General features: G+C 50.2%; 1 protein-coding gene across 2 annotated transcripts; it reads right to left on the reverse strand.

The window, feature by feature from the left end:
* Nucleotides 1–3,296: 3,296 nt before the first annotated feature.
* On the reverse strand, nucleotides 3,297–14,560 carry LOC117888674 (surfeit locus protein 4-like). 2 transcript variants are annotated; one of them, XM_034792292.1, is made up of 7 exons: nucleotides 14,425–14,541; nucleotides 10,780–10,905; nucleotides 8,959–9,145; nucleotides 6,775–6,851; nucleotides 5,312–5,355; nucleotides 4,608–4,794; nucleotides 3,297–3,797 (listed from the first exon to the last, which is right to left on the reverse strand). In XM_034792292.1, exons 2-7 carry the CDS (start codon nucleotides 10,789–10,791, stop codon nucleotides 3,531–3,533), a joined length of 774 nt encoding a protein of 257 aa, XP_034648183.1. In that variant the 5' UTR covers nucleotides 10,792–10,905; nucleotides 14,425–14,541; the 3' UTR covers nucleotides 3,297–3,530. The 2 variants fall into 2 exon arrangements, with proteins under 2 accessions (XP_034648183.1, XP_034648181.1); XM_034792290.1 differs by lacking the exon at nucleotides 10,780–10,905 and having other exon boundaries at nucleotides 14,425–14,560.
* Between the last annotated feature and the right edge of the window lie 7,635 nt (nucleotides 14,561–22,195).

A 22,195-nucleotide genomic window follows, 5' to 3' on the forward strand; every position in this document is an offset into this window, starting at 1 on the left:
CCACAACAGGCCATGGAGTTCACATTCTTGACTAGAGTCTTGGGAGACCAGAGAATTAGCTCAGAACTAACAGGGCAGGCTAGTCGATTATTCTTAAAGGGCGATCCCTAGACCAGGGAGGCAACACGCGCTGTTGGCCAGTGCACAGGGCTTGGGCCAGGGCTGGTGGATGCTATTCCCAACTCTGTCCCTCTCTAGGTTCTGGTTACTCCCACTGGGATCTGAGCAACTCACAAGATTATAAAGCAGGCATTTAATTTCTCTTGGCCCCAGCCTGGGGCGGCTCAGCCAGTTCATGTCCCCTGTCGGTGTGCCACAGTCTCCCCCTGTGAAAGTGAGGGATAATGGGACGTGTGTTTCCAAAGCGCTCTCAAGCCCTTGCACAAAGCGCTCTATAGGAAATGTGATATATTGTCAGAACTCCCAAGGATTCGACCAGGCTCCTGTCAGATTGTATAACCTGCAGCGCAAGTCGTAGCCCTGGAAAACACTTGCAAAGCTCTTAATCTCTGCCAGCCGTTCCAAGACTGCTTTATTTCAGAGAGCAAGCTGCAGCCGCCGTGCTGGGTAGGGTGGGCGGAAGAGCCAGCCTGGCCCAGTGCCCCAGAGCAGGAGCTCTGCAGAACTTTACCCCACATCCACAAGAGAAGAGGCCCAGAGCAGAACTGCTGTACTGGCCAGGGGCCCTGATCTCACTATGGTGCTTTTCTCTAGGCAGGCTCTTGCTGGAGGAGAGGGGAAATAAAACGCCGCCGGATTGGTTTAATCATCTTCTGCATGGAACAGCCAGTTAAGGAACTTGCTCAAGATCAAGGCCCCTACGCTCCAATTCTCGGATAACAGCCTAGACAGCCACCAGTGAGTAGATGTCAAAGGCTTGGACTGCCCGAGGCCTGGACTGTTTGCTAACCGATGGTGCAAATCCCATCTACACTAGAAACCAGAACCGAGTAGTAAGAAAGGGGGGGGGGAGGGGCAGGTTCAAAGCAGGCAGCTCCATTGCTAGCTGTATCCCCCCCTTGAGTCCTAGCAGCCTGTCAAGAGCAGCTGAAGGCTACCCCTGAACTTGGTTCCCTTGCCCAGACTGTCCACCTGCCATGTAACAGCTACACAGAGCAGACAAGCTGCCTCGCGGGCATCCGTCCCTTCCTTTGAAGCACCAGACACTGGCAACAGCGAAAGGCAAAGTATCAGACTGACAAGAGCTCTGTCCCTGTGGCAGGCGAGATTCTAGATGTTCGGGATTGGGCTGGTCCCAAAATAATGAAAGGTCTAGAAAACCTGACCTCTGAGGAAAGGTTAGAAAAACTGGGCATGTTTAGTCTTGAGAAAAGAAGCCTGAGGGGGACCTGGGAACAGTCTTCAAATATGTAAGGGTGGTTATAAAGAGGACGGTGAGAGATTGTTCGCTGTGTCCACGGAAGGTAGGGCAGAAAGTAATCAGCTTAATCTGCTGCAAAGGAGATTTAGGTTAGATGTTAGGAAAAACTTTGTAAGGACATTTAAGCACTGGAACAGGCTTCCAAGGGAGGCTGAGGAATCGCCATCACTGGAGGATTTTAAGAACAGGTTAAACAAACACCTGTCAGGGATGGTCTAGAGCAGTGGTCCCCAACCTTTCAGTGTGGCGGGTGCCTGACAACTAGTCGCCAAGAAGTGTCGCCGCCGAAATGCCGCCGAGAAGCAGCGTCATCAAGAGGCGTCGCCGCCGAAATGCCGCCGAGAAGCAGCGGCATTTTGGCTGCGACGCTTCTTGACGTTGCCGCTTCTCGGCAGCATTTCGGCGGCAGCTTGTCTGGCGGCTGCGCTCCTCGGCGGCGGGGCGCTCCCTTGTCAGTAGGCGGGCGCACATAGATGCCCCGGCGCACCACGTTGGGGACCACTGGTCTAGAGGTTTACTTGGTCCTGCCTCAGGGAGCTGAACTAGATGACCTCTCGAGGTACCGTCCAGTCCTGTATTTCTAGGATTCTCCTAGCAGATACATGCACACACACCTCGGAGAGCAGCTGTAAGAGCTTTGAGCCTTCCCACCTGGTGCACAGAGACAAACTACCTACATGCATCTCCTTCTTCTACCCTCAGGATCACACAGCCAGGGCGCCTGACCGCCCCCATCCCAGCTCACGTTTACCTTTGCTAGCATTCGCTTATTACAGTCTAGTGCCGATGCCGCCTAACCCGGAGGCCAAGCTGCCACGCAAAACAGCCTGCCCACCCCAGCTGATTTGCAGTTGGGATCTGGCTCCAAAAGTAGCAGCCTTCCCACCGGTGGCATAACTGGAAATAAGGCAGACACCCCCCCTTGGGCACGATGCTCATTCCAGGAGCCACTGCCTTCCTTCCAAACAGGCAGCCCCCAAGAAAGGGTCAAACGATCCAAGCCTTAATCCAAATGTCCACTGAGGAGGCTGCAGGGTTTGTGGCAAAGGACCACTGAAGTTGTGTATCGGTAAAGTGACATCACCCGTTGCAATGTTATTAACGGTGACCTGCCCTGCCCCCCACTTCCAGGGAAACAAAAATTGTGACTTGTGCTGCCATGTAAAGAAAGCCTGGAAGTGGGATTTGGAAGACAGATAAGAGGGGGGATATTTCTGCTTTTTACATTGAAAAGTCAGGCCACATCTGCCTCAGAGGGCTTTATGGAGAACTGGCAGAATAATACTGCAGATACTGAAGTATAAATAGCTGATCAGTCGTTTAAAACATTGTCTTTTGGGGGATGTTGAATATCTATTTAACTCAAACACCCACGTACATTTGAGAGAAAAGATCTCAACGTTAAAGAGTCAACACTGCAGCATCCGTCAGTTAAGGTTTGCAGAAGCTCACCCTCTGCCTTTCAGACCTAAGTCCTCCAGCAAAGCCAGGGAAGCCAAGCCTTGACGTTTCCAATATTTACGGTGTAACGCTGTGACCGAATTACTGAGCTGGCTGGGTGCATGTGTCTGGCACAGCCAGGCAGCCCCGACAGGATGCACCTATCTCGGGAAGTAACTGAAACGTATGTGCCTCCTGGCTCAGGGAGAGAAGGAAGCTGTTTGTATCAGCAGCAGGAAGGTAGCTGCCTCTGTACCCTCTTTCAGTTGTTTTGTTCAATTGTGCTCACAGCCATGTCATTATTCCGGGTCTCCACAAGGCTCTGCTGACCCACCAATAAGGAGACTGTGAGGTCAGAGGACAGCAAATCTTTTGGGCCTTCTTTCTACATCCCAAAAGGGGCCCTTTATAACGCTCCAAGCTCAGGATAGCAGAGGTCAGGCCTTGAGGGACGGACCAGCAAACAAGGCTCAAGGGCTGTAGAATAGAATATATATTTTAATTTACACATGTGTCCAACCGGATAGGAAGAAAAAGACTCTCCTATCCTGATAAGGCAACAGTGAACAATGATAAACCTCCAGAGAACAGAATGGGGGAGGAAAAAAATAATATACAAATGGGACTAAGTTTAAAAAAGTTGTAAGGAAAGATTCCCACCCCCTGTCTGCCCCAAGCCTCCTCCCTGTTCTTCATTCTCCTCCTGTCTTCACCACTTCTTTTTGTGCTCATCCATTGACACTCCTCCCGGGCCCAGTGCCACCACCAGCAGCAGGCCCCCTATTACCGACATGGTCTGGAAAAAGTCATACTTTAGGAAGTCGTGGAGAGGCCTGTAGGTGGGGATGTTCCAGAACGCGTTCTGTACCAGATTGATTATGAACAGCCAGATGACCAGGGTAAGGGCGGCCAGCTTGGTCTTGAAGCCAATGGCCACCAGGATGATCAACGCCATGCCAAAGATGTCCTGGAAGATCTGGGACGGGGGAAAATATCAGGAGACATGAGTACCTGCACAGTTCTTTTATACCAGGAGCTGAAAGCACTTCACAAACAGCAAGTCAGGGCAGAGCCAGGAATAGAACTCAGGTGTCCTGGCTCTCAGTTCCCTGCTCACAGCTAGGGCAATACTACTCCCCAGAACTGAGAATAAACCCCAAGATCATCATCTCAGTTCCGTCTTCCTTCAAACCCAGTTCCGACTGGGGATTCTTCCTACATTGGTCACCTGAGCCATCTCTCTGCAGCCTCCCATACCTGGCCTATTCTCCCCATTTTGGGGGTCTTGCTTGTTAGACTCTCCAGGGCAGAGGAGCTGGCTGCACGTGGAGGGCTTGGAAAGCGAAGAAGGCTGTTTGGACTGGAATGCGGAAGCAGCAGAGATGCAAGACGACGTTATCCTGCCCACTGCACTAGCTCAAGGCAGGGTCAGGTGGGTCGGGAGGTCTGAGGCCTCTGCTCACTCTCCCCGCGACTAACCAGCCGTGGAGTAACCTCCCCGCTCTCCTTCCCACACACATTGCAAACAGGGCGTGGAACCTGCAACCCAGAGCAGCCAACTCGCCTGCCTACACCGCTGCTGTGGGTGGGTTACAGGGGAGATCCCAACAGCACTAAGGGTCCCTGAAGCGAAAGGGGAGGACATCACAGGCATAACCATGGAGGGAGGTGGCAACACCTTTGCTTCAGGGCTAAGTGCAGTGTCCGGCCCCGTTGCTGGATGGGCTGCCTGCCGCAGAGAGGGGACCACAGGACAAGGTGACAGGGAGTATCAGAGGCCACTTACGGTGAAAGCGCTGAGTTCGAAGTGCAGCAGTGTCATGAACATGAGCACAAGCAGGAGCCTGCCCCCCAGCTGCATGTACTGTCGCGGTGAGATGTCGTCCACGGTGGGGACACCGGCGAACATGGACTTCCCTTCAGAGCGGGACTCTGCCAGCAGCAGCAGTAGCCCACCTCCTAGGGCAAGGTTCCTGCAGCAGGGGGAAGCGAAAGGATCAATGGATCATGGAGCTACTGTCTTCTAACGTGAGTGTGCCGCCGGCCATGCCAGGGACGGAACCGGGCACCGCCCGCTTAAAAGCAAGAGCCCAGTCTCCCAAGCTGGGGCTGTAACAGACTCGTATCCTCAGTGGGTTGGGCATAGCAGGGGACCTGTAGCACACACTCACCAGCGGGTTACACAAGCCCCCACCAAGCTCGCCTCTAGTCCTTACCATCCCGGAATCACACTGTACTTGGGTTCATTAGTGAAACCTGAACCCTACCAGGAGGGATGACAGGTGGGGGAAACTGAGGCACAGAGTGGCAGTGACTTGGCTAAGGTCAGATAGGAAGTCAGTGGCAGAGCGAGGTTAAGCACCCAGGAGTCCTCTCCTCCATTTTTCCTGTCCTAATCGCTGGAGTCAGGGATTGACTTTAGAAGCCAGGCCTTGCCCTCATTTCTTTGTGGCTAAGTAGCACCAATTCCATTCATCGGCTGTAACTCACCTCATCAGGAATTTGAGGTCCCACAAAATACTGTAAGCGACTGTCTGCAAAACAGAAACCACCAGTTTAAACCCTGTGGCCAGGTAACAGGTTCAGCTGTTTGCGGCAGATGATCTCAAGGAGTTGTTCAAAAGTTAAGCCCCATGGAAGAGGAGTCCGTTTCAATTTCACGTTACGGAGGGGGGAACCGAAGCACGGAGAGACCCTGCAGCGAGGCCCCTTGCACACGGCCCCGCAGCAAGTCAATGGTGAGCACCTCATAGGCTTCCGCGTATTTATCCTGTGAGGCAGGGCAGGGCTACTATCCCCACTGTGCAGATGACAAGTCATCTAAGTCTCTCTCCAGGCTTCAGTTCCCAGGAGCACAGGCCCCCACCCCACCTCTTCCTATCCCCGTCCCCTCCCCTGAGCATGCCCTGCCCTTGCTCCGCCCCACCCACACTCCACCCTCTGACCCCCAGAGCCTCCTGCACACAGCTGATCTGCGGCAGGCGCTGGAGGGGAGCGGAGAGCAGCTGATTGGCAGGCAGGAGGTACTGGGGGTGAGGGGGAGGAGCTGACTGGCGGGGCCGCCGGTGGGCGCTGAGCATCCACTAATTTTTTCATGGGTGCTCCACGGAGTCAGCGCCTATGCCCAGGAACGCGCAGGGAGTCTATGGTACAGCAGGGAATTGAACTAGAGTCTCTCCCAAGTCTCGTGCTAGCGCTCTATCCACCGCGCCAGTGCTCTATCCACCGCGCCGTCTTTAAAAGAGCTAACCGTGGCTTAGCAATGATTAAGATGTCAGCGGACACAACGATCTCCAGTGAGAGTTGGAGGGGGCAGGACACCATGACAGGTGAGAAATTTCCTTTAACAGAATGGGGGGTGATGAGGAACGAAAGTAAGAAAGGGGAAAATTTAGGCTGAATAGCAGGACATTCCTCATAGCGAGATGTACTAGCAGTCTCCCCCAGGGAAGGGATGGAAACCCCGGGTGCTTGTGACATTTACACATTCGACGGGAGAAAGCTTTAGAGAATAGAGCGAAGGGCGCAATCCTGCCCCAGGGAAGACACAGACTAAGGGATTGTCAACATATGAACATTAATCCCGAGTAAAGGAGGCTGTGAATTTAAAGCAGATTCACCTTTCTTGATTAACTCCATGTGTAGACGCTTTTGTCTCAGAATAAAAGTGCTTTATTCTGAATTAGCGTAATCCACTTTAGAATGGAGAAATTCACCCGAACTCTTGAATAGCTATTCCCGATTAACTCCCCATGTAGACAAACCCTAATAGGTCATTGGTCTTTTCCGTTCTCTAGCTTTCATGGTTCTACAGCTCACATCATTCCACAGCCACTGGCCATCAGTGCCCACTACTATCAATCCACCAAGCAGCCCGGGGAATCTTTGCTACCCATGGCATCCAGTACTCCTGTCTGGAGCAGCGTCATGAAGCTAGCCCGTCTCCCACTCACCTGCATGAAGATAATCCCAAACAGGCCAAAACAAGCGTAAGGAACAAACTTCCTGGCTAGGACTAGAATGCACCCAACTGCAACAGAGACACAGAAAATGAAAAAAATCAGCATCAGAGCCAATGCAGGTTCACAAAACACACATGACCCTCTCAATACTCACTCTTCTCTATGAGGGAGTTTGGGGCATTTTACCACCAGCGTAGTACATTCAGGGTGAGATTTTCAAAGCCAACGAGGGAAGACAGCCACATGAGTCTTATCAGAATTAGAAGAGGAGCTTCTCCACAGAACAGCCTCGGGGGGGACACTTGACTAGATGACTTTAGAGGTCTTTTTCCAGAGGGATGGTGGAAGATCACAGGAGATCTACATTCTACTCCAGACTCTGCCCCTGACTCACTGTGTGACCATGGAAAAGTCATTTCCCTGTTCCGTGCCTTAGTTTCCCCATCTGCATAAGAGGGACATACCACCCTGGGGCACATGAAGTTTAACGCTATGAGATCCCAGCGTGGAAGGTGTCAGAGACAGGCAGAGTGTTGCTATTTCAAGGATTCCAGCTTCTGCAGTGAAATACTGCCTCTGTGCGATGCTCAGCATTTGCAGAGCTGGGGGGAAGAGGCCGGGGGGGGGGGGGGGGGAAAACGTCACCTATGTACAAACCAAATGCACAAGCACAAAATGGGGAATAACCGGCTAGGCAGCAGTACTGCAGAAGAGGATCTGGGAGTTATAGTGGATCACAAATTGAATACGGGTCAACTGCGTGATTCTGTTGTGAAAAAGGCAAATATTCTGGGATGTGTTAGCAGCATCATACGTTAGACATGGGAGGAAGGGCTGTCGATTAACCGCAGTTAACTCACGTGATTAACTAAAAAAATTAATCGCAGTTTCAATCACACTGTTAAACAATAGAATATCAATTAACATTTATTTGATATGTTGGATGTTTTTCTACATTTTCAAAATATATTGATTTCAATTACAACACAGAATACAAAGTGTACAGTACTCACTTTATATTATTTTTATTACAAATATATGCACTGTAAAAACGATAAACAAAAGAAAGAGCATTTTTCAATTCACCTCATACAAGTACCGTAGTACAATCTCTTTATCGCAAAGCGCAACTTACAAATGTAGATTTTTTTTGTTACATAACTGCATTCAAAAGTAAAACAACGTAAAACTGTAGAGCCTACAAGTCCACTCAGTCCTACTTCTTGTTTACATTTACGGGAGATAATGCTGCCTGCTTCTTATTTACAAAAGTGAGAACAGACGTTCGCATGGCACTTTTGTAACTGGCATTGCAAGGTAGCATTATCTCCTGCAAATGTAAACAAACTTGTTTGTCTGAGCAATTGGCTGAACAAGAAGTAGGACTGAGTGGACTTGTAGACTCTAAAGTTTTACATTGTTTTACTTTGAATGCAGTTATTTTTTGTGCATAATTCTATACTTGTAAGTTCAACTTTCATGATAAAGAAATTGCACTACAGTACTTGTATCAAGTGAATTGAAAAATACTATTTTTTATTTTTACAGTGCAAAAAATATTTAGATAAATAGTATTCTATTATTGTTTAACATCACGATTAATCGAGATTAATTTTTTTAATCGCTTGACTGCCCTAATGGGAGGTAATTATTCCATTCAATTTGGCACTGATGAGGCCTCAGCTGGAGTACTCTGTCCATTTTTGGGCACCACACTTTAAGAAAGATGTGGACAAATTTGAGTCCAGAGGAGAGTAACGAAAATGGTAAAAGGTTTAGAAAACACGACCTACTAAGAAAGGTTAAAAAAACTGGGCAAGGTTAGACCAGAGAAGGGAAGGCTGAGGGGAGAGCTGATAACAGTCTGCAAATATGTAAAAGGTTGCCAAAGAGGATGGTGATTAATTGTTCTCCATCAGGTTAATTTGCAGCAAGGGAGATTAGGGTAAGATATTAGGAAAAACTTTCTAAGTCTAAAGATAGTTAAAGTACTGGAGCAACTGACCGAGGTAGGTTGTGGAATCCATCACTGGGGTGGTCTCGGTTACTTGGCCCTGCCTCAGCATGGAGGGTTTCTGGACTAGATGAACTCTCGAGGTCCTTTCTATGATTCTGTACCCAGGCTCCCTCCCAAACAGCAGCTCAGAAGCATCACTGAGGTGGGAGGGCTCTTACCCAGCTGTCCAGACATGTTGATTAACACGAATAGTGTGGCCAAGATGATGCCACTCCCCCACGACATATTGATGTAATCCCGCTGCTCGTTCCATTGAAACCACATCCGTATCCCATCCTCAAGGAAGGTGCTGATCAGACAGAGGTGAGCCAGGTGAGGTAGGTAGCGCTTCGTCATCCGCAAGAACTGGAGGGGGAAGATATGGCCAGAGGAGGAAGAACAAAAGGCAGCATTAGAGAGTCAGAAAACAATGGCCCACAGCAGCCGAAGCAACAAGTTGCTAGGTTAACCAGCTCCAAAAGCGATACTACTTTGGTCAGAGGAGAATCTGAGGGCACCTTGCACACTTCCATTAATAAATCTTCACTTCGCCTCTGGGAGGCAGGTATTAGCCCCATATTAGAGATGGGGAAACTGAGGTGAGAGCCGCAACTTGACTTTTCTAAGGTTGTACGAATCAGCGGCTCCCAACCCCTGCTCCGACCACTCCACATGCCTTCCCAGAGCCAGGAATAGAACCTGGGTCCAGACTCCCAGTCCCCTGCTCTACCCATTAGAATACACTCTCCTTCCAAAACTGGGAGTAGGTCTCAAGAGTCCCAACTCCCAGTTTAAACTCTCTGGAAAAACATACAAGGACACCTTTGAAGCGGTAGGACTGCTGTCGGAAGCTACTTTGAAGAGCAGGTAATTCGCACAGCTCTACACTGTGCGTTCGTTCTGTAGCCCCACACAGTAGAGATTCACTGAAGCAGGGGAGAATGCGTAGTAGCTATTAGTCTAGAAGCATCTTCCACCATTCAAGAGGGGTCCAAGCCAGGTAAGCCAATTCCTTGGAACTGTCTTACATCTGAGTACACCAACCACCCCCTACTGTTTTCAGTATAAATTTCTGGGCTACACCTCACATCTCCATTCAGTCCTTAACCCCGTGGAAGATGAGGCACGGTGGGGGATAATGGATCTTGTCCAAGGTTACAATGTTAGTTGGTGGCTGTGCTGTGGACACGGCCAGGGGAAATAAAGTGAAATGTATTAGGTATACTGCAGCGGTGCCCCTGATCCCCAGTCATGGACCCCACTGTGCTACCTGCAGTACACACACAGTGCCAAAGATGATCCTTGCCTTAACGAATCTCTAAGTCAGAAAGTTCAAGGCCAGGGGAACCACGAGATCACCTACTCTGACTTCTTGTAGATCACAGGCCACCCACACCACCCAGCACCTACACACTAAGCCCAACAACCAAAAGTTAAATCAAAGTATTACAGCCCACAGCTTCACAGAAACGGAGCTCCCAGTTATCCAAATACCTGAATGTTTCAAATGTCCCAAACTCTTTCACAAAGTCCTTTGTTTCTTTCAGGATGAAAAAGGTTAGATCCACGTTGAGTATCATACTCAACAGCAGCCAATGTTCATTAACACATCCTCTAACAAACTTCTAGGGATACAGATATTCTTATTACTAAGTTTATTAAATACCATGGTTTTTTTTTGTTTTTGTTTGTTTTTTGGGGGGGGAGGACAACGATGAAAGAAGAGAAGGGGAAGAGAGGGAAGGCAAGACCACATCTAACTTCCTCTACACCCCTGATTCAGAAGTTTTAAGGAGAAAATCTCTGATTCTATCTACCAATACACTTAACTTTCATCTCCAAGCACTTCAGTATCTTAAATGAGCTCTTTGATCCTGAGAGATGACAAACTGGCTGGCCTGGAGGCCAAAATACTTGTTCTGTGGATACAACACAGCATAGGCAGTGATAGGGGTGTGGGGGACAGACTACACTAAGTAACACACACATAACATACACACCTCTATCACCATTCCTGCTTCGGATGCAGGAACAGTCCTTTAACCAATGTAATAATTTAGTCTGCAAAAGGCTCTCTGTTATCAAATAGGTGCCTTCCCAAGGTGGCACTGAATTACTCGTGGAGTCTGTGAATAAGGCAAAACAATCAAATCGAACTGAAAGTCTATCAAACGTTAAGGCCCTGTCTACACTACAAAAATAACCATGGTTGTGAAAGCACAGGAACCTACAAGGATATGAACAATATTCTCAAGCATCGTTAAAACACAGTTTTCTTCCATCCATACCAGCTAGAATAAACCATATTATAACATGGATTGGCTCCAATCATGTTTAAAACATTGCTCTTTTCATAGCACAAACAGGATTTAAAAGTGTCTGTGTGTATAACACAGGACACCACATGTGCTTTCTAAGAAGCTCAATTTAACTTTAATCTAGACATACTTCTAATGTGAGAGAGGACAGTGCCAAAGAAAACTCACTAGATCCACGTGCCAGAACACACTGCTGAGGAAAAAGCAGAATAGCGGGGTGGCAAAAAAGCCAAATTATTGGGCTCAGTATAGGGGTAACTGAGTGAAATTCTATGGTCTGCGATATACAGAAGGTCAGACTAGATGCTCTAATGGTCCCTTCTGACCTTAGGAGCTATGGGCCTACCTCAAATCCTTTATCCACTACTTACATCTATAATGCCTTCCTATCCTGAAGGATCCCAAAGCACTAGCTGGCTACGTAGCTTTATGGCCCCCATCTCTGTCCGATTTGAGCAATCAGTGGAGTAGAAATCAGTTTAATCCCCAAATCCCCGTTGTCTGAAACCGGGTTACATCCTCTAAGGGTATGTCTACACTACCCACCGGATCAGCGGGTAGTGTTCGATGTATCGGGGATCGATTTATCGCGTCTCGTCTAGACGCGATAAATCGATCCCCGAATACACTCCCGTAAACTGGGTCAACGGGGGAGCCGCGGCGGTCGACTCGCTGCCGTGAGGATGGCCAGGTAAGTCGAACTAAGATACTTTGACTTCGCGTAGCTGAAGTTGCATATCTTAGTTCAAACCCCCCCACTAGTGTAGCCCAGGCCTAAGGTCCATCAGTTATGTTAAGTGTGCTCATACCGAAAACCCTGTTTATCAGTAGAGCCCTGCGCGAATATAAAATTTGTATCCGCATCCACCATCTGCAAACATGGTCCATGGATATAAAGCGGATAGCCGCAGATTTGCAGGGCTATAGATATAAAATTTGGATCCACGGCCATCTGCAATCCACAAACATGGCCCGCAGATATCCGCAACTCTGTTTATCTGAATGAATTTCACATCTTCCTGATCTATATGGGTAACAGGGTTCCACAGAACACCAGCGGGGAAGCAGCCACATCTGGGAAAGATGATAGTGCACAAGCAAGCTGAGAACTGGGAAGGGGGAATTTTAGCTCAGGAACCCTGCACAAGTCAGACCTTGGGATCTTTAATACCCTTGCAGACTGGACATCAGCCTGAGTTTTAAGGTCTGGTTCAAGAGGGTAAAATACACAGGGCTCACTTTACAATTGTAAGCAACGTACTGTGTACTTGGAATACAAGCCCTAAATCCTCCTAACTATTCCCAATATCCATTTTAAACACAATCATGTCAAGATGTTTCCAGGCTTTGTGCACTGGTGCCTACTGCACAACAGAGACACCGAAAGACGTTCCTGTAAAACACATGCTCAGAATCAGCTCAAGTGTTAACTGGAGTTTGTTATGGCCTCAACTGAGACTTTGCCCTAGGATGAAATCAAGATGCCACATTGGCAGCTCTGGAAAATGAAGTCTTCTAGTTATCCATAGGATGGGTACAAGATGAGGCAAACTTCACAAACACATGTAACCCCTGCCAGCATACCTGAGCTTGAGAGACCTCCTTCTAGGGATAAGCCAAATACTGTTCTCTGAGAGGAGGACTTAAGGTGTGATATCAACTAACACACATTTTAAAAGTCTAACATAACCTAGCGAAGGCTGTAATTTGACCACTTTAGCACGTGTTAAAGGCAACTTGCATTGCCTACCCTAGATCTTTCAAACAGGTTAGCATCTGTTTTACATCTTTACCTCTTTGCTGACCTCTGGCAAGAGATCCAATTGCAATACTGACAGCAATTGTGCAAGTCCTAGTAGGAGTTTAGTTGAGACTCGTGAGCACCATGAAGATATTCTGCAATCTGTGTGGCTGAGATGAAGTCAGAACTCCCAGGTTCCACTCCCAGCTCTGCCACTGATTCACTGTATGACCATGGGTAAGTCATTTCTCCTCTCTGTGCTACAGTTTCCACATTTGCAAAGTGGGGATAACACCTACTTTTCATGGGCTGTGAGGTTGGATTCACTAATCTGTTAGTGAAGTGGGATTATCACGAGATAATCTGGATTACTATTGGTGTGGAATGGCACTGAACTAGTGACATGAAGATTCCCTCTCCCATTATAACTGACCCCTTGCACACAGTGCTCGGGAGAAAAAATTCCCCTGTTCTGTCCTTGGGTTTGTTTATTTTGAGGGAATGGATATCAACTGGAAATAGTCAGGAAAGCAGAAATTTTAATCCCATCAGATTCATTACTTCATGGTTCAAGGCACAAAAAGAAAATGCCAATTCAAGTCAACAGAGCATCCCATGGTGCACCAGCCCCAATGACTAGACATGTGGGAGGAATGCTGGGCACGGTCAGGGGTTCTGTGTTCTTTGTCCCCTTCCTCCCCAGATTCTTGATTTTTTTGTTTACCTTTGACCTCACTCCGGCTCCTGTTTTTTTCATTTTTTGTCGCCAGAAATCGATTGTGTCGTGGGCTTAGTGGTTCCTCCCCCTGAGTTGGGGGTGGGGAGGGTTTAGATATGGGAGGGCCCCTAGACCTTCCTGCCCCAGTACTACAGATAGGAGCCTTGCAAGCTCCAGGCTGGGTGCCCTGTACGCCGTACCCCACTGCAAACCAGGAGATGCGGGTCCCCTGCCTTCTCAATAACACCCCCCAATGGGAGTGGGAGGGGGAGAGGAGACACACATGGTACAGCCTCTCCCCCCACTCTTCTCCCTGCCCCCCCTTCCTACAGTGGGGGGGGGGAAGGGACAGGTGGTACATCCCTCCCCCCAAGCAGAAGGAGAAGCAGGTGGTACATACCCCCGTTTCCTACAGGCTCCCCAATGGGGGGGGGAGAGTGGTTGGTACCCCATCCCTTCTCCACAGACGACCCCACGCTTGGGGGAAGAAAGAAGCAGCAATTGGTACTCCCCCCCCCCCGGGGAAGAAAAGCGGGTGGTATATCCCACCCCCCACCTTTGATAGATTCCCCCCAATACCCTCCCCATAATGGTACATCCCCCATTACTTCTCTATGGGGGCGGTAGGTGGTACAGTCCCTTCCCCAGGGGTAGATGGTAGATCCTCCCCACTCCCTTCACTATAAGCGGAGCAGGCGGTACGTCCCACCCCTCACTCTCCTTGCGGGAGATGGTATCTCCCACCCCCTCAATGGCTCCCACGCGGGGATGGACCAAACCATTCCCAGCCGGGAGGGGGCAGGTCAGTCCCAGCTCCCGCTCCTCCAGGAGGAGCCGCCCCGAGCCCGGACACCTCCCCCCCCCTCACCTGGTCGGCCAGGTCCTCAGCAGCCCCCATCAAATCGCCACTGGGCGCCATAATCGGCTCCGGCCCGGCCTCGCTGCCTCCTCAGGGGCCGAGAATGTGAAACAGAGAGGGCGGGGCCGACGGCGGGAGGGGGCGTGGCTAGTGCGCAACCAGTCACAGGCAGGTTCCCCACCCTACCCCACCCCCGGGGGGGGGTCACGTGGGCGCCCTCGGCCATGGCTACCGAGGCAGACCCGTTCGTTTCAACGGCGTTCCCTCGATAGCCATGGCGGCCGGTTCCAGCCGTCACTCTTGGCGGCGGGGGAGGAGCCGAGCGCTATCGCCAACTTCCCGCCCTCGGAGGGCTGCGGTGCGGGAGGGGGGAGCCCACTCACCACAGGGGGCGGGACCGTGCCACAGCCTCACGCCACGCCAGGGCGCCCCACACCGCCACGGCCAAGTCACCTCAAGAGCGGCCAAAGCGCCTCACGCCGGCCACAGCACCTCACGCCTGGCCACGGCGACACCGCCTCACTCCCAGCCCCGGCCACAGCGCCCCCCACCCGGCCACAGCACCTCACGCCTGGCCACGGCGACACCGCCTCACTCCCAGCCACGGCCACAGCCCCCCACACCCGGCCACAGCACCTCACGCCTGGCCACGGCGACACCGCCTCACTCCCAGCCCCGGCCACAGCGCCCCACACCCGGCCACAGCACCTCACGCCTGGCCACGGCGACACCGCCTCACTCCCAGCCACGGCCACAGCGCCCCACACCCGGCCACAGCACCTCACGCCTGGCCACGGCCACAGCGCCTCACTCCCAGCCACGGCCATGTGCCCCACACCCGGCCACAGCACCTCACGCCTGGCCACGGCGACACCGCCTCACTCCTAGCCCCGGCCACAGCGCCCCACACCCGGCCACAGCACCTCACGCCTGGCCACGGCGACACCGCCTCACTCCCAGCCACGGCCACAGCGCCTCACTCCCAGCCACGGCCATGTGCCCCACACCCGACCACAGCACCTCACGCCTGGCCACGGCGACACCGCCTCACTCCCAGCCACGGCCACAGCGCCACACACCCTGCCACAATGACAGTCCCTCACGCCCAGCTACAGTGCCTCATGCCCAAGGCCTCACGCTTGGCCAGGGCAATGCCACCTCGTGCCCGGCCACAGCCACATCACCTCACACCCAGCCAGGGTGCCTCACACCAGACCACAGTATCTCACACCCAGACACGGCATCTCACGCCCAGGCATGGCAATGGCACCTCACACCCAGACAAGGCATCAGTTCTTCAAATGGCACCATGGGGCCGGCACCTCGCACTCAGCCACAGCGACAGCACCTCGCACCCAGCCAGGGCAACAATGCTGCAAACAATGCCATGGCAACATGACTCAACTGACAGATATGATGGCGCCGTGTTTAACGTGACAGGGAATGCTCTATATCCTGGTAAAGAGGAGCAGATAGATGTTGATAAAGTACAGGTAGGAACCGAAGAGAAACAGTCAAATGAAAGAGTCCCATTCAGTTACCTCACATGAAGGCAGACAGCTAAATACTGACAAATGTTATAAGTGCTTGTATACAAATGCAAGAAGTCTAAATACTAAGATGGGTGAACTTGAGGGCCTGGTAATAAATGATGATATTGATATCACAGGCATCACAGACACTTGGTGGAATGATGATAATCAATGGGATACCAGAATGCCAGGGTACAGAATATATAGGAATGACAGAATAGGTTGCACTTGTGAGGAAGTGGCAGTATATGTGAAAGAAAGCATAGAGTCAAATATAGTAAAAATCTTAGATAAATCAAACAGTACCACAGAATCTCTATGGGTAGAAATTAAATGCTTCAATAATAAGAGTATAGCACTAGGAATATACTACAGACCACCTGATCAGGACGGTGACAATTGTGAAATTCTTAGGGAGATTAGAGAGACTACAAAAACAGAAAACCCAGTAATAATGGGGGATTTCAACTATTCCCATATTGACTGGGAACACTCAAAGAAGACAAGGCTATTGTGGAGAAGCTAAATTAATTCTTTGCATCAGTCTTCACTCCAGAGGATGTGAGGGAGATTCCCATACCTGAGCCATTCTTTTTAGGTTACAAATCTGAGGAACTGTCCCAGATTGAAGTGTCAATAAAAGAAGGTTTTGGAACAAATTGATAAACAGTGAAAAGTCATCAGGACCAAGTGGTATTAATTAAAGAGTTCTGAAATATTAAATTGCAGAACTACTAACTCTGAAATGTAACTTATCGCTTAAATCAGCCTCTATACCAGATGCCTGGTGGATAGCTAATGTAACTCTGATTTTTAAGAAAGGCTCCAGCGGCAGTTCTGGCAATTACAGGCCGGTGAGCCTAATTTACCAGGCAAGTTGGTTGAAACTGTAGTAAAGAATAGAATTATCAGACACACAGATGAACACAATGTGTGGGGAAGAGTCAACACAGCTTTTGTAAAGAGAAATCATGCCTCACCAATCTATTAGATTCTCTGAGGGAGTCAACAAATGTGGACAAGGGTGATCCAGTGGATACAGTGTACTTAGACTTTCAGAAAGCCTTTGACAAGGTCCCTCACCAAAGGCTCTTAAGCAAAGTAGACAGTCATAAGATAAGAAGAAAGGTTCTCATGGATCATTAACTAGTTACAAGTTAGGAAACAAATGGTAGGAATATATGGCCAGTTTTCAGAATGGAGAGAGTTAAATAGTGGAGTACCCAAAAGATCTATACTGGGACCACTGCTGTTCAACATATGCATAAATGATCTGGAAAGAGGTAAACAGTGAGGTGGCAAAGTTTGCAGATGATACAAAATTACTCAAGATAGTTAAGTCCGAAGCTGACTCTGAAGAGCTACAAAGGAATCTCACAAAACTGGATGACTGAACAAGAAAATGGCAGATGAAATTCAGTGTTGATAAATGCAGAGTGATGCACATTGGAAAATATAATCTCAACTATACATACAAAATTGTGGGGTGGAAATTAGCTGTTACCACCCAAGAAAGAGATCTTGGAGTTATAGTGGATAGTTCTCTGAAAACATCTGCTCAGTGTGCAGCAGCCGTCAAAAAGCGAACAGAATATTAGGAACCGTTAGGAAACAGATAAGAAGACAGAAAGTATCATAATGCTACTGTATAAATCCATGGAATGCCCAAACCTTGAATACTGTGTGCAGTTCTAGTCGACCCATCTAAAAAAACTATTGGAATTGGAAAAAGTACAGAGAAGGGCAACAAAAACGATTAGGGGTAGGGGTATGGAACACCTTTCATCTGATGATCAATTAAAAAGATTGGGACTGTTCATCTTAGAAAAGAGATGTCTAAAGCGGGATATGATCGAGGTCTATAAAATCATAAATGGTGAGAAGAAAGTGAATAAGGAAGTGTTATTTACCCCTTCATCTAACACAACCACCAGAGGTCACTCAATTAAATTAATAGTCATCAGGTTTAAGACAAACATACGGAAGTACTTCTTCACATAACGCACAATCAACCTGTGGAACTCATTGCCAGGGGATGTTGTGAAGGCCAAAAGTATAACTGGGTTCAGAAAAGAATTAGATAAGTTCATGGAGGATAGATCTAACAATGGCTATTCATAAAGATGGTCAGGAACACAATCCCATTCTCTGGCTGTCCCTAAAACTCTGACTGCTAGAAGCAGGGACTGGACAGGGGCTAGATCACTTGATAAATGGCCCTGTTCTGTTCATTCCCTCTGAAGCATGTGGCTCCGGCCACTGGTGGAAGACAGGATACTGGACTAGATGGACCATTGGTCTCACCCACTGTGGCCATTCTTATGTTCTTATGAATGATGGCATCTGCTATACAATGCATTTGGTGTTGGCATGGTAAGAGTCCCATCAAAACCTGGAAATAATAGGTCTGCCTCTAACAGTGATGGTGGGGTGCCATACCGGAGCAGGACATGAACAGGGTTTCCTGCCTCAAATAGCAATGGCGTTGTCTCAAACACACTGTAAGCAATGATATTGCCTCAGTGGAGCCAGATCCATGGTCTGCATTTGGCCCTTACTATCTAAAATTGCACTCCTTTGCCTCTCCTTCCAGTCGCAGTCTCATTGCTGGCCACATGGTGGTGCCACAGGCCACAGAACCCAAGGGGCATCAAATGCAGAGGACCCTTCCATTGGCTGTTCTCCCAGCTCCTTTGCATTTATGTTTAGTTCTAAGTTAATTCTGACGCTCTGGGTGTTTGATTTTTGTAGGGTTTGATCAGAGAGATGGTAGCTCATCAGTGCCTGATGATGGAGATCCTGTCTCACCAGAGGAGGCACACACAGCATAGGGAAGCTTCCGGCACACCCAAACACCCTGCCCCACCCTACTTCATCTTACTGTGCAGACAGACACCCCGTCTAGGGGTAACAGGGGGAGTTCAAGTCTCCGTGGCCCTTGGTCCATCTGCTGAGGCTGCCTACAGGGGGAGAATATGGGGACAACCAGGGTTTGCTCATCTGTTTCCAGATGGCTTATAACCAGATGTGACACCAGGAGCTCCCTGGCAGGACAGATGTCAGGAGCTGCTGAAACCTACTCAGAGGTGAGCTGGGGCAGCGGGTCCAGCCTGAGAATGTTTGGAACCCCAAAGGAGACTGTAGTACAGCCTCTCGGCCAACCGCATAGATCCCTGAGACCCTGAGGAAACTATATCACCGGCCCTCTCTGAGGTCAGGCAGTCAGGGATCACGGTGATAACCCTGTGGGGTTGAGGACCACAGTACAAAGTCTGAAGCTGGAGGTTCTCACTAAATGGGCTGCGACCCAGGTACAGCGCCGCTCACACCACAACAAACCATTCCAGCCCTCCATCAGAATGGGTCTCCCTCCAAGGTGCCCCAGATAGATTTCTGTCTTCCTCCCCCACCTAAGTCCTTAATCTTCTTCCCCAGGAAGGCAGCCCACTTTCGCAGGAGACTCTTGGTCAGCAATCCGCTTTTTCTTGCATTATCGCCTGTTGTGGTACCTCTGCCCCATCCAAAAACCTGCTGACTGTGGGATCTGATTCCAAGCATCATGTCTTAATCACCCCGTGAATAGAGCATAGCAATCCAATAGGGGTCAACAACCCAATTTTTCAGTCACCAGCCTGCACAGGCCCACTCTGTGGGAGATCAGGGCTCACAGCGGCCTCCTTTATAGCAGAGGATTTTCCCCCCCAAAAAACAGATTCTTCAGGATTTGGCTGTCCAGGGAAGTTGCGTGTAGAAGCCTGCCCTGTCCCCATCTTTTTGGACTGCAGCCACGAGAGGTTGGAGGGCCTTGACCTGAGCTGCCACACCCTCAGGTTCGTGCTGCAACAGTTCTGCCTTCAACAAGACACTGCTAATGTCCTTTAAGAAGCAAGAAGCCAAAGGCCATAGATCTCTGACAGCAGAGCTGACACGTAGAGATCACCAAGAGGGGAAATGTGAGAAGCCGCTGTCTTGTGAGAGGCAAGATGAGCCCACAGCCTTGAGTTCCCTCAGGGCCAGTTCTACTGCTAGGAAGGGCGGTGTAACGCCTGACGGAGAGTGTTTCCTTTATGCTTAGCCAGCCCAAGAGGATCCCCCAAACCCTTAAATGCCAGCTGGCCTGTCAGCTCTTCTTTCCACCAGCAGATCAGAGGCACAGAGAAACAGATACACTGGAGACCAGTATCCTTCAACCAAAGTTTCTGCACACTTCTCTGTAGCACCTCCTGCCAGGACAGTCTGGGACAGGGGCAGCCGGGAGTCTGCCCCCTGCACTCAATGCCAGGGCTGCCGAGAGCGGGTTCGGGCCCCAGTGAAAAAAAATTTTTGGGCCCCCCAGCAAGGGCCGAGGGGGGGGGGGGGGAGCCGGGGAAGCCAGGCCCCAGGCCCCCTTCCGGACCGTCGGGCCCCAGTAATTTGTACCAGCTTCCCCCCCTCTCGTCAGCCCTGCTCAGTGCACATGCCTCACTCCCTACAGCACCTTCTGCTGGGACAGTCGGACTGAAGTAGCTGGAAGCTCCTGTCACATCCACAGCCTGTGCTTCTGTACCATTTCGCACAGCTCTTTCTGCTATGAGGCACTGGACCTGGGTATCCTGGAGTTCCTGCCCTAAATTCCCTACCCATCCCCATCTAGCCGTGCCCGGAAACCTCCCCTGCTCCCCGCTACAGCACCTCCAAGTGATTAGCCAGTGCCAGCCCTGAGAGTTAGCTAGATTCCTAAGGGTTAAATACACACGCAGACTTTGTGCCGCTCCAAATCCTGAGCTAGCCCCAGGTGGTACTCTGAATGGGGTGCAAAGGGTGACTCCCAGGGGTGTCGAGAATGCTAGCTGGAGCTGCTCCAGTTATCACTACTCTGTGAAATCCAACAGAGGAGGAGAGAAACACAGTGTGAACCCAGCAGAGCTCTCACATGCACGCTGTCTCACCTCCCTGCACACACATACACCCCCCCACTGTCAGAGACACAACCACTCACTCTCATGCGTGTGCACACACACACACGTGCTTTCTCATCCCCCCCTTACACTAACAGCACAGTCAACTGGCATAGCCCAGTGGTGAGGGTACTCGCCTGGGACGCAGGAGAACTGACTCCCTGTGACATTAGACAAGTCAGAGTCTCTCTGAACCTTTGCGGCCCATCAGTACTGTAGGGATAATCGTACGGCTCTGCCACAGGGGTGGGCATGGGGACGAATGCGTTAAAGATTCTGAGGGCCTCAGATACTACAGCAACGGGGGTGAGATAAATATCATTGCACACAAACATCTGCCACAGCAATGCACCTAAATTGGCCCTTCTTATGTGCACTTGCAGACCATGCACGGTCACATCACACACCTGTTGCATGAAGCACACACACTTACTTTGTCTGATGCCCCCATGATTACCATCGTGTGCACACGCAGACATGCCGCAAGCACAGCGTCTCACACGTGCATTCAAAAACTCCCTCTCTCAGACGCAGACATTCCCTCTCTTTTATTCTCATCCCAGAGGGTTTCTTTTCCACGTGTCGTTCTGTTTTCCTCAACACTCCCACGCTGTCCTTGTGTGAACCGACAATTAGAGGAAACGGCTGTGCCGCACACACACACACAGCTCCGTCATCCTGTGGGGTGGAGGTGTTACACACTAGAGTGGAGGAGAATGGGGCTGGGAATTGCCAGAGAATCCCCCTTAAAGCAGGGACTCCTCCTCCTTAGTAACACGCTGCATCCCAAAGCCAAAGAAGTCCAGGCCTCTGCATGAACATCTTGGTTGAGTGGGGCCTCAGCACTAGCCGTCACCGCTGCTCTCTTTTGGCAGGGTGGGGGGCTTTCCTCCAGCTGCATTCAGAGCCAAAAGCCTCTACCCAGTGAGAAATGGACTGCAGAAATCCAGGAAACCAGGAAAATCTGAGGGGTTTCCTACCTCTGTGGCCCCCGTCTCTTGCCTTACTTGCCCATATACCTGCCACTCATTCTGACTCTTCCCTCACGGCCACTTTCTCGGATTCCTCCCTGTCCTCATTTGCTTTCGCATCATCTGCTCTCTCTTTTACTCATTTCCTCCCTCTGATTCCCCCTCATTACCTACTATCCCCTAGGGTCTGGCCATCCTCACTTGTTCCCTCCCCCCAGTTGCTTCCCTGCTTATGTCTGTTGCCCTCCACAGCCTTTAGTTATCCTCTGCCTTCCTTTGCATCACTCCCTATGAGTGCATTTCCTCTCTCTCCCATCACCCTAGGAAGCTCTGTTAATAG

Source organism: Trachemys scripta, chromosome 16, assembly GCF_013100865.1.
Source record: "Trachemys scripta elegans isolate TJP31775 chromosome 16, CAS_Tse_1.0, whole genome shotgun sequence".
Lineage (NCBI taxonomy): Eukaryota > Metazoa > Chordata > Testudines > Emydidae > Trachemys > Trachemys scripta.

Excerpts from the sequence above, each read along its gene's own strand:
- LOC117888674 (XM_034792290.1), bottom strand. The coding sequence starts at position 14,475 with ATGGCGCCCAGTGGCGATTTGATGGGGGCTGCTGAGGACCTGGCCGAC. Across the intron at positions 9,146-14,424 it reads CTGAGGACCTGGCCGACCAG|TTCTTGCGGATGACGAAGCG; the intron begins GTGAGGGGGGGG and ends TTCCCCCTCCAG. Across the intron at positions 4,795-5,311 it reads GACCTCAAATTCCTGATGAG|GAACCTTGCCCTAGGAGGTG; the intron begins GTGAGTTACAGC and ends CCCCTGCTGCAG.